Source organism: Gracilinanus agilis, chromosome 3 (genome assembly GCF_016433145.1).
Source record: "Gracilinanus agilis isolate LMUSP501 chromosome 3, AgileGrace, whole genome shotgun sequence".
Classification (NCBI taxonomy): domain Eukaryota; kingdom Metazoa; phylum Chordata; class Mammalia; order Didelphimorphia; family Didelphidae; genus Gracilinanus; species Gracilinanus agilis.
The window spans coordinates 426,595,740-426,611,201 of NC_058132.1; the positions used below are offsets into that span (position 1 = coordinate 426,595,740).

Sequence of the window (15,462 nt, forward strand, 5' to 3'; positions counted from 1 at the left end):
TAGTTGTGTCCAAAAATGCATTTCTCTCTCTGCATCTTGAGTCCATTTATCTCACAAGAGGATAGAGGCATTATTGGTACTTTAAATATTAGTCATTGTATAGATTACAGTTCTCAAGTCTTTAAAAAATGTTTTTCTTTATATTGTTTTATCATAAAATTTTCTTCTGATTTTTCATAATTTATTCTATATTAGTTCATATGAGCTTTTTCTATTATCTTTAAGCACAATAATTTTTCATTATATCCATATACTATAATTTGTTACATTTACTTGGTGATTCTTTGACACTACAAAAAGAAATAGTATAAATATTTTTGTACATATTTTTTCTTACTTTTGAGTTTTTTGGTGTATATGTAGACCTACTATATACATATATACACTTATAAATGTACATATCAATATACACATCCATACATACATACATAGAGTATAAAAGCCAATAAGTGTATATATAAAGGGCTAGTGTACTAGTATTACTGCATTAAAGAATGTTCACAATTTAGTTTAGTCACTTTGTAGGCATAGTTCCATACCTTTCAGAATGCTCATATCAATTTGCATTTCTAGCAACATTACATTTATGTGCCTCTTTTCCTGTAGAGATTATGGTGCTTGTCATATGTCTTTTTGCCATCTTTACTGCTAGATGTGAGATAGAAATTCAGAGTTTCTTTAATTTTCATGTGTCTAATTATTAGTAATTTGTTTTAATATGTCAAGCTTTGATGTCTTCCTTTGAAATTTGTCTATTCAGTTCATTGTCTCTGACCATTTATGCTTCTTAATCTTTTAAGTTTTAATCCAATTCTTATATATTTTAGAAATGATACCTTTATCAGAGAAAGTTGCTGGGGAAAAAACCAACTCTTTGTATTGCCTCTGTTTTATACAATTCAATTATCTATGTAATGCTTATTATTATATATCTATACTTATAGATAGATGAGGGTGTTCCTCAGATGTATAGGTGCTACTTACAATATTTTAGAGGAATATTTTACTCTGTAACATATTTTTCTTGTAAGCTATTAGAGGGTAAGTAGATAGAATGGAGCAGCAATGTATACATTGATAAAAAAATTTAGGAGGATACTGTCATGGTCCCCAAAAGACAGCTTTGCCTCCTACTGTCCCGCTTCAGAGTGGCTCAGAAAACATTTTCTACTGGTGGAGGAGGGAATGGTTTATTCCCTTCTGTTTCATCACAGGGCTTTTGATTCATTTCCATTATCATATCTCTCTCTTTATACATATTCCAAGAAATCAGCTTCAAGATGGCTTAGTGAGTTCCAGTTACTTTATTTTTATGTAAAATCCTTTTCCAAAGCAAGGCAAGTTTTTTCCTCTCATATATCTTTTTTTTGTTTTTTTTTGTTTTTGTTTTTTTTTTAAACCCTTGTACTTCGGTGTATTGTCTCATGGGTGGAAGAGTGGTAAGGGTGGGCAATGGGGGTCAAGTGACTTGCCCAGGGTCACACAGCTGGGAAGTTCTCATATATCTTTTGAAGGTGCCTGGATTGATGAAAAAAGTAGTATTATATTTTACCAATTAGCATAATTATATACAGTAGTATAACAACACTCAAAGTAGATTCAGATGATTGGAATTTGAGTTACAAAGGTCCAACTACTTCATTTTACAGATGGGGGAACTGAGGTCCATATACACATAGGTTATAAGCATTAGAACCTAGAATAAGACCTAAATCCTTTTGCACTATCATCCAAGCCTATGCTGATCTATATTTGTATTCTGGTTTAAATATTTAGGAGGAAAATATACTTTTAATATACAACAAATAATTAAAGATAAAATGACACTGGCCTTTTATTTCATATCATGGTGCAGAAAACAAAAACTATGAATAATCTTGGGAAAATTATGGCAAGACAGAAACTCTAATGCACCATTGGTGGAGCTATTAGTTTTGTAGATTTTAGGTGGAAAAATAAAGTGACCGATTATGTCCTTTAAACTCACAGATCTCTCAAATAAAAGGTGCCAACAAAATATACATATATTTTAAAACACACCAAAACAAAAACATTTCTACATTTAACTGGGATTCATAATCATGATTATCATATCAATCCTCAGGGATTAAGCCATAATGTAATGACATCCTGTGGGGCCTAAGCAAATGACAACATACTGACTACAATAAGGCTCATGAAATGCCTCAAGAACTTTAGAAATAAGTACACCTTTCCACCCTCCTTTTCTCTCCTTACTTTAAAAAACAAATCCTTAAGAGCACATTACCTTATAGACAATGCAGAAACAGTGATCATAAAATCATACATTTAGTATTGCAAGGAAATCTAGAAGTCATTAGCCCAACCTCCTCACTTGACAGATAAAGAGAGAACTTTGCAAAAGAGGCTAAGTGATTTGCCCAAGTCCATACAAGAAGTAAATAGTGGAACTAGGATTTGAATCCAATTTCTTTAGCTGCTTTTCCCCATTGTGCCAAGGAATGGGAGCCAACTAGAAAAAAATGAATTGGATATCATCCAGTATTTCTCAAATTCACTGCAGTCATCTTTAAAAAAGATGTTCTTTTATAAAGTTGGAACAGTTACACAGAAGGGATAGACAGCTAGACTTGGAGCCAGGAAGCCCTAGTTCAAGTCCTGACTCTTTGTACTATATAACCACAAGCAATTCATTTGATCTCTTGACCTTAGGCAAATCTTTAAGTCTGTAAGTTACAGAAAGGATATCATGTTTGTGTTGATAAGGAGAATTTTCTCATATGGGTGTTCCTTATATGATTACAGGCCTTATTCTATTCCTTTGATACTATCAACATTATTTTTCCCCTGAAATAGTCATAGTAGACATATTTTTAAGTCTTATACAATGAAGATTAAAAAACAAACTTGTCCCAGACTACTTTTACTTTAAAAAAATTCCTAGGTGGAGAGGAAGAGAAAACAGTAGACGAATAACATTTTTATTCTTATTATAATACTTCAAATCAGAGCCATAACTGGGAAAGTCAATTGAATTGGAGTAAAAATTTAGATGATTTTGACAGCAATTGCCCTTTTTTACTAGAGCAGAAAAACTAAATTCAATATATAGAATTGTTAAAATAGGAATCTATCAATTCGCCATTTCATTTATAGACTGCCATATACCAACACTATCTTACTCTTCCTTAAGGTGATTTGGAATTTCTACCTCCTACCCTCCCCAACTTCACTTGTCTTAATTTTCTTATTTTAAAGGGTTTTTCTACTTCCCATGGACTCATTTTGTGAACTTTTCCCTAGTTGAAACTTTTTTTCAAGAATCTATGATTCTATTTATCTTTATGCCTTAGTAGTCTTTTCCCTTTTCTTAGTAGGACTTGCTCTTTTGATAGAACTTTTGAGACCAAACTAGAGAAGTTTCCATTCTGTCATAAAATATCAGAATAGAAGTTCAATGAAGAAACATTTTTTTATGGTTAGAGTCAATTTTTCTGGAATAATGACTTATCAGATTTACCATTTCCCCAAAATGAAAGGGAATGATCAAAAATATGTGAATTTGGTGTCTCCCTTTTGCTAACAGTCTAATTCTCTACAATTTATTTCATGACTCATGACAGCAGCTTGTACTAGCCCCTTGCCTCTCTCCCACTTTTAGCCATATTCTCCCTGCTTCTTTCTTGTGAGTCAATTAGCATGTAAAAATAGTCTTAAAATTCTTAGTGCAGTTTTAAGTTTAAAATTAAGCTATTAAATAAAGTGATTAGGGCTTAAAACTACATTAACACTTTTGAGACACTCCATATAAAAATTTGTTTTCCATGCTGACATGGGTTTGGGGAATAAGAAGCCATATAGTATAGTGGATAGAGCATTGAACGTGGAGTCAAATAAACCTGAGATTATGCTTTACTTCTGTCATATTGGTTGTGTGACATTGGGAAAGTGCTCTAAGAAACTGTCTAAGTTTCAGATGATGTTTCAACCTGCAGTGGAAGAGTTTTCTCATCTAGGAGTTCTCTGTTCATTGGAATCCTTATCCTTTCCCGGAATGACAGATCCCACTAATTTTGCAGTATTACCAAAATTAACCTTATCTTCTCTTGATATGATACAACCAGACAACTATATCATTTTTCTCCTTCTTGAACATTAATTAAATGATCTAGGCCAATCCTCAAGCTGTCTTTGTCACCAGTTGGTTATTTGAAAGCCACAATGTGAAAATTTATAGACACACGTTCTCAATAAACTTTACATATGACTTCTTGAGAAGAAAACATTATATATTTTCTTAGAACTATGTTTTCTCCTTTTAGGTTACAGAATTAGATGAAAACCAAGTGGAATCAATGGGCACATTACAAAGACTTTGGAAGTTGGTTGCAACCAAGAAGACCAGCATGCATAGCTTGGATGAATTGAATCATACATTGAAAACTCTCAGTAAGAGTTAGCTTAATGTTCTAGATAATATTTAACAATATTGTAAAACTAATAGCTACTCACCTTGTGTTTCTTTGTGTCAATATTTTGCCATCAACCTTTGTATTTCAGTGAATCAAATTATAATTTTTGTGCAAACACAGTATGTATGTATATGTGAAAAGGATCATGTCATAAGTGAGGGAGAGGTGGCCTCAGAGTTAGGAAGACCCAGATTAAAGTCAGACCTCTGACACAGCCTGACTTTGTGATCATGGGCAAGTCTAGGTACCTTATACAACTCTGTAAGAAAATAAGCTGCATTGGTAGAGCCAAAAATAGAATGGTTGCCTTGGAAGATGATGGTTTTCTCTTCAAACAAATCTTCAAAGATTCTACAACCATCAATTGTAGAATTTAGTTAAGTATGGTTTGGATTCAATGGCCTCTTAAAAACTCTTCCAGATCTGAGATTGTATGATTTCATTTCAAAGAGTTTCTACCATCTTTTTGTTTTACCAAAAGCAGCCTGTCATCTGGAATGCACTCCTGCCCCACTTTTGTCTCGTGAAATCTCTTTAAAACACAGGGCAGTACCTACTTGCTACATGAGATTTTTTCTTTCTCATTCCTCCATCTGCTACTGCCATGCTGTTTTCCTCAAAGACCATAAAATCTTTTAGGGAAAGGATTATTTGATTTTTGTTCTTGTATTCCCACTGCCTAGGCCAGTGCCTTGTACTTACCAGGTACTTAATATATGTTTTTTTGGATTGAATTGAGTACTATCCTAAATGTTAGAAGAAGGCTTTTCTTGAGACTGTCTTTTCTTTCTTATATAACCATTAATGGTTATTATGGTTATCAACATCTAACATGTTAATGTAACATGTAAACATCTAAAATTTTAAAAATGGTCAATCCTAAGAAAATCTTACCTGGACTTAAAAGAAAACTCAATACAACATTTGATGGGATAGAAATATTTTCATTCCACTACTTTGAAACTGTGTGTTTCCTTGAAATCACTTTTATTTTTTATCTAGTTTATTTTAGTTCACTGCCCTACATTTCATCAGCACTCAGTGGATATCTATCTGGTTAAATGCAATAGACATTATTCTTAAAAAGAGGGGAAATCTGTTTTTATTAAAAATCATTTAAAATGTCCTAGGAAAGTTTTTAATTTAAAAAAAATCTGCACTGAATTTATTTATTAATTACTTCCCTATGTACTTCCCTATCTCTTTTTGTGAGAATCAAATATTATATAAATAAGTTATGTAAACACTTTATAAACCTAAAAACATTACATAAATGCTAGGAATTCTTTTCTGCTTAAAATGGAATTCAAAGATAATTATGGTAAAAATAAATGAGTATATTCAGTTCATTTTCAGGAAATTTTTTTGATTATTTAGGTTCACCACAAAACAGCAATCACTCAGAAGAGGAAGATGACACTTTTATTTCATGCATGAAACTAATGAAATCCCAAGAAAAGAAATTTTGTAAAGATAACACAATGAAAAATGAAGAGACTGAAAGTAAAGTGAATTTTATTTCTCCATCACTGGGAAAATCTCTTACACCTAGATCAAGCTATTTGGAAGACAGTTCAACCCATTCAGGAAGTGAATTTCAATTATGGACTTTCAATGACTGGAAGACATCTACAGATGATCATCTCTCGCCCTGTGATTTTCTGATTTCTCAAACTAGAAAATGGGGAAGCTATACTTGCTCAGCCCACCACTCAGTACTTGCTTCTTCGCTGATAGATATGGATCTGCCACATTCATGGGTAAGTGACTTCTTCTTTTAATAAACTATAGTATAAACTAAACAGACAAGCATCTTTCTATTTTGATCTTTACAATAATGAAAAGAAGCAAATTACCAAAATTCCACTAATCAAATATAAAGTTACTCTATCCAAATTCTTTAAGTGAAAAATAACTACATTTGGGAACTTTAAATTTATGTACAAATTAACTGTTTATGGAAAATAAAAAACCATGATGTTTTCAGAGAATATTCATGAGTATTTCAGGACATCCAAAAATATAGAATGAAGTTCTCCTAGAGCAGTGTAGGCAATATGCTATGATGAAAAGAATATTAGCCTTAAAGCTAAAAAGTGTCAAGCCTCAAGTCCATTACTTATTGGTTATATGACCACAGTCAACTTACTATTTAGCCTCAATTTCTTCATGAATGAAATTGGATCAGTAATATTTGCCCTGTATGTTCAATTAAGCTCAATGAACATTTACTGTATTAAGCACCTACCAAGTTTGATGTTCTCTATGCAATAAGAAAAATATATGACAAAGTTCTTACTTTTAAAGAATATATAATTAGATAACACAAAATAAATATAAATATATGCAAAATAAAACATAAGTACCTGAGAGAGGTACTAATATCATGAGAATTCTGAGAAAGAATAAAGATAATTACCAACTTGGGGTGGGTGTGGGAAATAGAAAAGACTTCCTATAATGGCTAGCATTATTTTAGTCACTGTGGCTGGCCAAATAACTTACAAATATCATATGATTTTTCTAAACAATAACCGTAATGTGGTGTTATTATTTCTAATGTTATAATCATCCCAATTTTACAGATGAGGAAACTATAAGAATCTGAGGTCACATAAGAGCGCAGATCTTTTTGACACCTATGTTCAACATTCTCTCCTTTTTGAAGGAGAAATAATTGAATGGGCTTATGATTTTTAAAAAATATATTATTGGGATAGTCAGGAAAGAATTTGGCCAAAGGCAATGAGGTAGAAAAGTTTGGAATGTGTTTGAGGGATGGAGGAAGAGAATAAACATTTATACTAGGCCCTATCCTAAGAAATTTGTAAATATTATCTTATTTGATCCCCATAACAATCCTGTGAGATAGGTGCTGCTTTTTAAAATATAGTTTATGTTCCTTTTTTTATAGTTCAGAAAACTGAGGCAAACAAAAGTGTTTTTTTACTTGCCCAGGCCCTACAGCTAGTAATTGTCTGAGATCATATCTGATCATATTGAATCTTTCTAACTCTGAGCTCAGTACTCTGTCTATTGAGTCACCTAGCTTCTGGATAGTAGGGAGCATAATTTGGCTAGAGAACAGAGTAAATGGGGGAAGGTGTGAGATAAATCTGGAAAGATGAATCAAAATTATGGAGGGTCTTGAATTGTAGGCTAAAGAATTTGAAATTTACTTGGTACAAAAAAGGGAAGGAGAATCTAAACTTGAATGTTGGTAGTGGAATGAATAGAAAGAGAGATGGATGTAAGAGATAATACTAGATTGTAAATTCTTTGAATTATAAATTCTTTGCATTATACTTAATACCATCTTTTATCCTGAGCATTTAGTGCAATACATACTGAAGAGTAGTGTTATGAGTAAGATGAGATTAGCTAGTTATTAGGAATTAAATTGTACCTAGCAGGAAGGAGATGGAGCTGGGAATTCCAGGTTGGAATGAAGGAGGAGGAAGTCTGTCTGTGCCCTGAGTGTGGACTCCATTAGTGGTGGGCAAAACTGTTGCCAGCCTGGGAGACCTCAGAGCAAAGGACACCCTGCTTTCTGTTTTCCCCTGGGATCCTGTGTGGTTTGCCATCTAGCAAAAGGACAAATCTACAGAGCCAAGAGAGGAGAAGTTTGAAAACTGGAGGACAGTGCTTCAAGCAGAACCCTCTCTACTTGGTACCTGAGATCATCTTGACTCCTGGCATCCAGAGATCATCACTGGATTGCAGTGAGAATCCCAAAGCCACAAAAGCCCTAGCTGTACTCAAGCCTGGCCGGTTCCAGGTTTGAGGCAGAAACCCAGAGACTCCATTTATAGCTCCTTGGGCCCTGTTAGTTTAGATCACTTAGATAAGAGTAGAATAAGTCCTCCCGGTTGCCCTGTGGTTTTATCCCTTAGATTTTAAGTATAGAAATCCTTTCCCACCTTTTAGTCTAACATAATTAAAGGTGTTAAGTCCCTTTTACCTTGTTAGCCCGTTACTATACTCTGGTCTAGTGGAAGCTGGGTGACAGTTAAGATCAACTGCCATTCTTGTGGAAATCCAGTTAACTCTGGTCCAGTCTCTCATAAATCCTAGAGTGTGTTCCCACAAACCACTTAGTTTATTGTAATATCCCTGGTGACCCCATTACCTTACTTATATTTTCCTACAGTAGATATTTAATAGATAAATAAAAGAGAAAAAAACAGTTAAGGGATTTGCTAATTTTATGGGAAAGGAATCATAAATAACACTGAAATTCTGAGCTTCAGTGACAGGGTAAATATTGGTACCATTGATGGAAACAGGGAAGTCAGGAGGAAAAAGATTTAAGGTAAAATTTTGGTTTGGGCCATGCTCAGTTTGAAGTGTTCAAGAATATGTATGTGAAGATATATAACAGATGGAGAAGTTCTAGCTTTATATACGAATTTTGGAGTTGTCTACATAGAACTGAACATTTAAAGCATAACAACTGATGTGACTGGTAGAAGAAAAAAGTTTAAAGAAAGAAGACAAAAAGATTAAAAACATCCTTTGGGAAATATGTACATTAAGAAAAAAAGGAAGAAAAAAGCCAGGAAGGAATACAGGGATATAGAACAAGTAAATTTTATAAATGATTACCAATAATTCTATTTTGTCTATCTCCAGTTAAAGGGATCCATATCCTTTAGATAAATTATCTTTTTCCCAACAAAGTTCTCTCCTTCCCTGCTTTCCTTCATATTGATGCCAGATTAACCTTGTTTATAGGACTGTGCTACTCCTCTCTTTCCCATAGTAATTAAAGTTCAAACTCCTTGTCTAGCATTCAAACTCCCTCAAAATCTGGGCTCAATTTATCTTTAGTCTTATATAACCACTCACCATTCTAATGGGAGTGTTTTGTGTACACATTTTAAAAGTATTAGTAGTTGTTGAAAAAGCAAAGATCTCTGCTTGACAATTTCTTCAGCCTCTGAATACTTGTAGAAGTCACTAGCCACTTGCTAGTATAGGGTAGAAATGTACTCTTTCAATTTAATTAAGTTTACAGACAACTCTGTACATAATAATTGGAGGAGATAAAAATTTGGATAAGAGCAGGTCTCTATCCTCATTAACCTGAAAATTTATTAGGGGGATGAAACATAAAAATACCACCACTAACGTCCATTATATTGATAGTTTTGAAATTGTATAACCCTCCCTATTTTTTCCTTTCTAAATTTGACTGTTTTCGTTTTGTTTGTGCAAAACCTTTTAAATTTTTTATTTTATATAATTAAAATTATCCATTTTATTTCCCTTGATCCTCTTTCCTCCTTATCTATAGATATGACATAATTTTCCTCTAATTTGCTTCATAGCCTTCATAAGTCTAAATTATTTATGTAATTTGCCTTTTTTTTTTTTTTTGCTGCACAATGTGAGATGTTGGTCTATGCCTGATTTCAGCCAAATACTTCCCTATTTTCCCAGCAGTTTTTGTCAAATGATGAGATCTTGTCCCCAAAGCTTGGATCACTTGGTTTATCAACAACTAGATTACTATATTGACTATATTTACTAATAAATTATAATTTACTACTTTGTGTTCTGTACCTAATCTATTCCACTGATCCATCACTCTATTTATTAGCCAATACTTTTTTTAAATCACAATATTTTTGTGATTACTACTTTATAAATACAGTTCGAAACTTGGGACTCCACACCACCCTTTATTGCTTTTTTTAAACTTTAAATTTAATTATTCTCTCCTTTAGTTTTCAAGATTTTCATTTTGCTATTTAATTGAGAATTTTCTTTTTTTCTTTTTAGTATTTTTTCTAGTTTTTTTTAAATTTAGAATATTATTCCATAGTTACCTACTTCATGATTTCTTTCCATTCCCCCTTCCTCCCCCCTCCTGGAATTGACAAGCAATTCCACTGGGTTATACGTGTATCATTGTTCAAAATCTATTTCCATGTTATTCATATTTGCAAGACTGATCTTTTAACACTTAAACCACAATCATATCCCCATCAAACTATGTGATTGATCATATGTTTTTCTTCTGCATTTCTATTGCCACAGTTCTTTCTCTGGATATGGATAGCATTCTTTCTCATAAAATGCTCTGGATTGTCCTGGATCATTGCATTGCTATTAATAGAAAAGTCTATTACATTAAATTGTGTCACAATATGTCAGTCTCTGTGTACAGTGTTCTCCTGCTTCTATTCCTTTTGCTCTGCACCAATTCCTGAAGGTCTTTCCAGTTCAGATGGAATTCTTCTAGTTCATCATTCCTTTCAGCACAATAGTATTCCATCACTATCGGATACCACAATTTGTTCAGTCATTCCCCAATCAATGGACACTCTCCCATTTTCCAATTTTTTGCCACCACAAAGAGAGAGAGGCTCTAAATATTTTTGTACAAGTATTTTTCTCTATTGTCTCTTTGGGGTACAAGCCCAGCAGTCTTATGGCTGGATCAAAGGGATCATTCTTTTAAACCCTTTTGCACATAATTCCAAACTGCTCTCCAGAATTCACAACTCTACCAGTAGTGTCCCAATTTTGCCACATCCCCTCCAGCACTTATCACTTTCTTTTGCTGCCATATTAGCCATTCTGCTAGGTGTAAGGTATTACCTCAGAGTTGTTTTAATTTGCATTTCTCTAATCAGGAGGGATTTAGAACACTTTTCCATGTGCTTATTGATAGTTTTGATTTCTTCATGTGAAAACTGCCTCTTCATGTCCTTTGACCATTTGTTGTTTGGAGGCTGGCTTGATTTTTTGTAAATTTGACTTAGTTCCTTATGTATTTGGGAAATTAAAATTTTGTCAGAGAGTTTTATTATAAAAATGTTTTCCAAGTTTGTTGCTTTCCTTCTAATTTTGATTACATTGATTTTGTTTGTACAAACCCTTTTTAATTTGATATAATCAAAGTCATTCCGTTTACATTTTGTAATGTTCTCTATTTCTTGCTTGGCCTTAAATTTCTTCCTTTCCTACAGATCTAACAGGTATACTATTCTATATTCACCTAATTTATTTATGATTTCACTTTTTATATTTAAGTCATTTACCTATTTTGAATTTATCTTGGTATAGGGTGTAAAATGCTTATCTAAACCTAATTTTTCCACTACTGTTTTCCAATTTTCCCAGCAGCTTTTGTCAAATAGTGAGTTCTTGTCCCAAAAGCTGGGATCTTTGGGTTTAACACTAGCTTGCTAAGATCATTTACCCCTAGTCTATTCCATTAATCCACTTTTTTGTCTCTTATCCACTAACATATTGCTTTGATGACCACTGTTTTATAGTACAATTTAAGATCTTGTACTGCTAGGCCCCCATCCTTCACATTTTTTCATTATTTTCTTTTATATTTTAGATCTTTTTTTCTTCCAGAGGAACTTTGTTTTTATTATGCTAGCTTGTCTTATCCACTTATCCAGGAATAATTAATGTTTTTCCAATTATTTAAATCTAGTTTTAATTGTGTGAAAAGTATTTTGTAGTTGTGTTCATATAATTCCAGTGTTTGTCTTGTTAGATAGATTCCTAAATATTTTATATTGTCTAGAATGATTTAAGTGGAATTTATCTTTCTAACTCCTGCTGTTGAATTTTGTTGGAAATATATAGAAATAATGATGATTTATGTGGGTTTATTTTGTATCCTGAAATTTTACTAAAGTTGTTCATTATTTCCACTAGTCTTTTAATTAATTTTCTAGAATTCTTTAAGTATCATATCTTCTTCAAAGACTGAGAGTTTAGTCTCCTCATTGCCTACTTTAATCCCTTCAATTCCTTTTTCTTCTCAAATTGCTACTGCTAGCATTTCTGCTACAATATTAAATAATAGAGGTGATAGTGGGCATCCTTGCTTTACTCCTGATCTTATTGGGAAGACTTCTAACTTATCCCCATTGTAGATAATACTTGCTAATAGTTTCAAATATATACTGTTTATTATTTTGAGGAAGGACCTTTCTATCCCTATACTTTCTAGTGTTTTCAATAGGAATAGGTATTGTATTTTGTCAAAGGCTTTTTCTGTATCTATTGAGATAATCATGTGATTTCTTTTGGTTTAAATATTATGTGCATGGTTTTCCTAATATTAAACCATCCTTGCATTCCTAATATAAATCCCACCTGATCATAGTGAATTATCCTTGTGATCATTTGCTGGAGTCTTTTTGCTATTATTTTATTTAAGATTTTTGCATCTATGTTCATTAAGAAGATTGGTCTGTAGTTTTCTTTCTCAATTTTTGATCTGCCTGGCTTTGGAATTGATACCATATTTAAATCATAAAAAGAATTTAGTAAAACTCCTTCTTTGCTTATTTTGTCAAATAGTTTGTATAGTATTGGGATTAGTTGTTGTTTGATAGAATTCTGTTTGATAGAATTTGCTTTTTTTAAATTTTATTTAGATAGAATTCACTTTTGAATCCATCTGGCCCTGGAGATTTTTTCTTATAATGTTCCTTGATGGCTTGTTCAATTTCTTTTACTGAGATGGGATTATTTAAGTATTCTATTTCTTCTTTAGTTAGTCTAGCCAATTTATATTTTTGTAAATATTCACCCATTTCACCTAGATTGTCATATGTGTCGCCATATAAATGGGCAAAATAATTCTTAATAATTATCTTAACTTGCTCTTCATTAGAGTGGGGGAACACCCTTTACATCTATGATATTGTTAATTCACATCTCTTCTTTCATTTTTTATTAGATTAACCAGTACTTTCTTTTATTTTTTTTAAATTCCAGCTCCTAGTTCTATCTATTAGTTAATTAGTTCTTTTACTTTCACTTTTATTAATTTTTCCTTTAAATTTTAGACTTCCAATTTAGTTTTTATCTGAGGATTAAAAATTTTTTTTCTTCTCATTTTTTAAGTTGAAATCCCAATTCACTGATCTCCCTCTTCATTTTGTTGCTATAGGCACTCAGATATATAATTTTTCCCCTGAGTATTGCTTTGACTATATCCCATAGGTTTTGATATGTTGTCTCCTTATTTTCATTCTCTTTAATGAAGTCCATTATTGTTTCTATGATTTCTGTTTTGACTCATCAGTTTTGAAGAATTAGATTATTTAGTTTCCAATTAATTTTAAACTTGCCTTTCCATGGACTCTTGCTAATTATAATTTTTATCACATGATTTGAAAACATTGCATTTATTGTTTCTGCTTTTCTGAATTTTTTTGCAATGTTCTATGCCCTAGTACATGGTTGATCTTTGTATATGTACCATATACTGCTGGGAAGAAGGTATATGCCTTTTTATCACTGTTCAGTTTTCTCCAGATAGCATTTTTCTAGCATTTCATTCACTTCCCTTACTGCTTTCTTATTTGTTTTTTGGTTCTATTTAGCTAGTTTTGAAAGGGGAAGGTGGAGATCCCCTACTACTATGGTCTTACTATCTATTTCCTTCTTGAGCTCCTTTAATATTTCCTTTAGAAATCTAGATGCTATACATTTGGTGCATAAATGTTTATTAATGTTATTACTTCATTGTTTATAGTACCCTTTAGCAAAATGCAATTTCCTTCCTCATCTCCTCTAATCAGATCAATTTCTATTTTAGCTTTGTCTGATATCATGATTGCTACTCCAGCTTTTTTTACTTTAGATGAAGCATAATAAATTCTGTTCCAGATTTTTCCTTTGAATCTGTGAGTGTCACCCCACCTCAAATGTATTTCTTGTAAATAACATATAGTAGAATTCTGGTTTTTAATCCACTCTGGTATCCACTTCTGTTTTATGGATGAGTTCATCCCATTCACATTCTGTGTTATGAGTACTAACTGTGTATTGTCTCCTTTAAATCCTGCTCTATTCCCTTTCTCTCTGTTACACCTCACAAGTATTTTGCTTTTTGTCACCCCCTCCCACTTCCTGTTCTCTCCAATTACTTCCCTCTTCCCTTTTGTCTTATTCCCCCTTCTACTTCTCTATACCCCACTGAGTATACTTGTTTTACCCTTTCTGAGCCAGTTATGATGAGAGTAAAGTTTAAGCATTGCCTGTTATTATCCTTATCCTCCTCTTTCTATAATTATTTTTCATGCCTCTTTATGTTATATAATTTACCCCAATTTATCTCTCCCTACCCTTATCAGTGCATCCCTCTCTTTCAGCCTTTGATTGATCTTTTTACACATTCATATGCATACACACTCCATCATTCATACATATTGTTCCATAACATCACATTTTTGTATACATCATTTCATCATAATCAGCTTACTTTTCCACCCTTTTTCTGAGTAAATTCCTTCTATCTTCTGTACTACTGAGATTAATTTTTGAGAATTACAGAAATTCTCTTTCCTTGTAGACATATAAACATTTTGACCTTAATGAGTCACTTAAATTTTCTCTTTCTCATTTACCTTTTTGGGTTTCTCTTGTGTCTTGTGTTTGGACTTCAAATTTTTTGTTTAAGTCTGGATTATTCCTCAGGAATGCTTGGAAATCTTCTATCTTATCGAAAGTCTATTTTTTTCCCTTGAAAGGATATACTCAGTTTTGCTGGTTAGGTGATTCTGGGTTGTAAACCCAAATCTTTTGCCTTCCTAAATATCATATTCCATGCCTTTCAATCCTTTAATGCAGAAGCCGCCAGGTCCTGTAAGATCCTGATTGTAGCTCCATGGTATTAGAAGGGTTTCTTTCTGACTGCTTGAAGTACTTTTTCCTTGGCTTGTTGGCTCTTGAATTTAGCTATTATATTCCTGGAAGTTGTCATTTGAGGATTTCTTTCTGGAGGTGATCTGTGAATTCTTTCAATTTCAATTTCATTTTCTTGTTTGAGGATCTCCGGGTGGTTATCTTTGATAATTTCTGGTAATATGCTGTCTAAGGCTTTTTCTTGATAATGGCTTTCAGGTAGTCCAATAATTCTCAAATTGTCTCTCCTTGATTTATTTTCTAGGTCAATTGTTTTTTTCAATAAGATATTTCATGTTTTCCTCTGTTGTGCTTTTTTTCATTCCATTGATTCTGCTTT

The 15,462-nt window shown here is 32.6% G+C and overlaps 1 protein-coding gene across 1 annotated transcript in view; it reads left to right on the forward strand.

Annotated features, from left to right (window-relative positions):
* The window catches only part of SAMSN1 (SAM domain, SH3 domain and nuclear localization signals 1), a 169,003-nt gene that overhangs the window by 24,460 nt on the left and 129,081 nt on the right, over positions 1 to 15,462 (forward strand). Inside the window, exons 3-4 of the mRNA XM_044666919.1 lie at positions 4,305 to 4,431; positions 5,832 to 6,214. Coding sequence (XP_044522854.1) covers positions 4,305 to 4,431; positions 5,832 to 6,214 — 510 coding nt within the window. The remainder of the gene's footprint in view (positions 1 to 4,304; positions 4,432 to 5,831; positions 6,215 to 15,462) is intronic.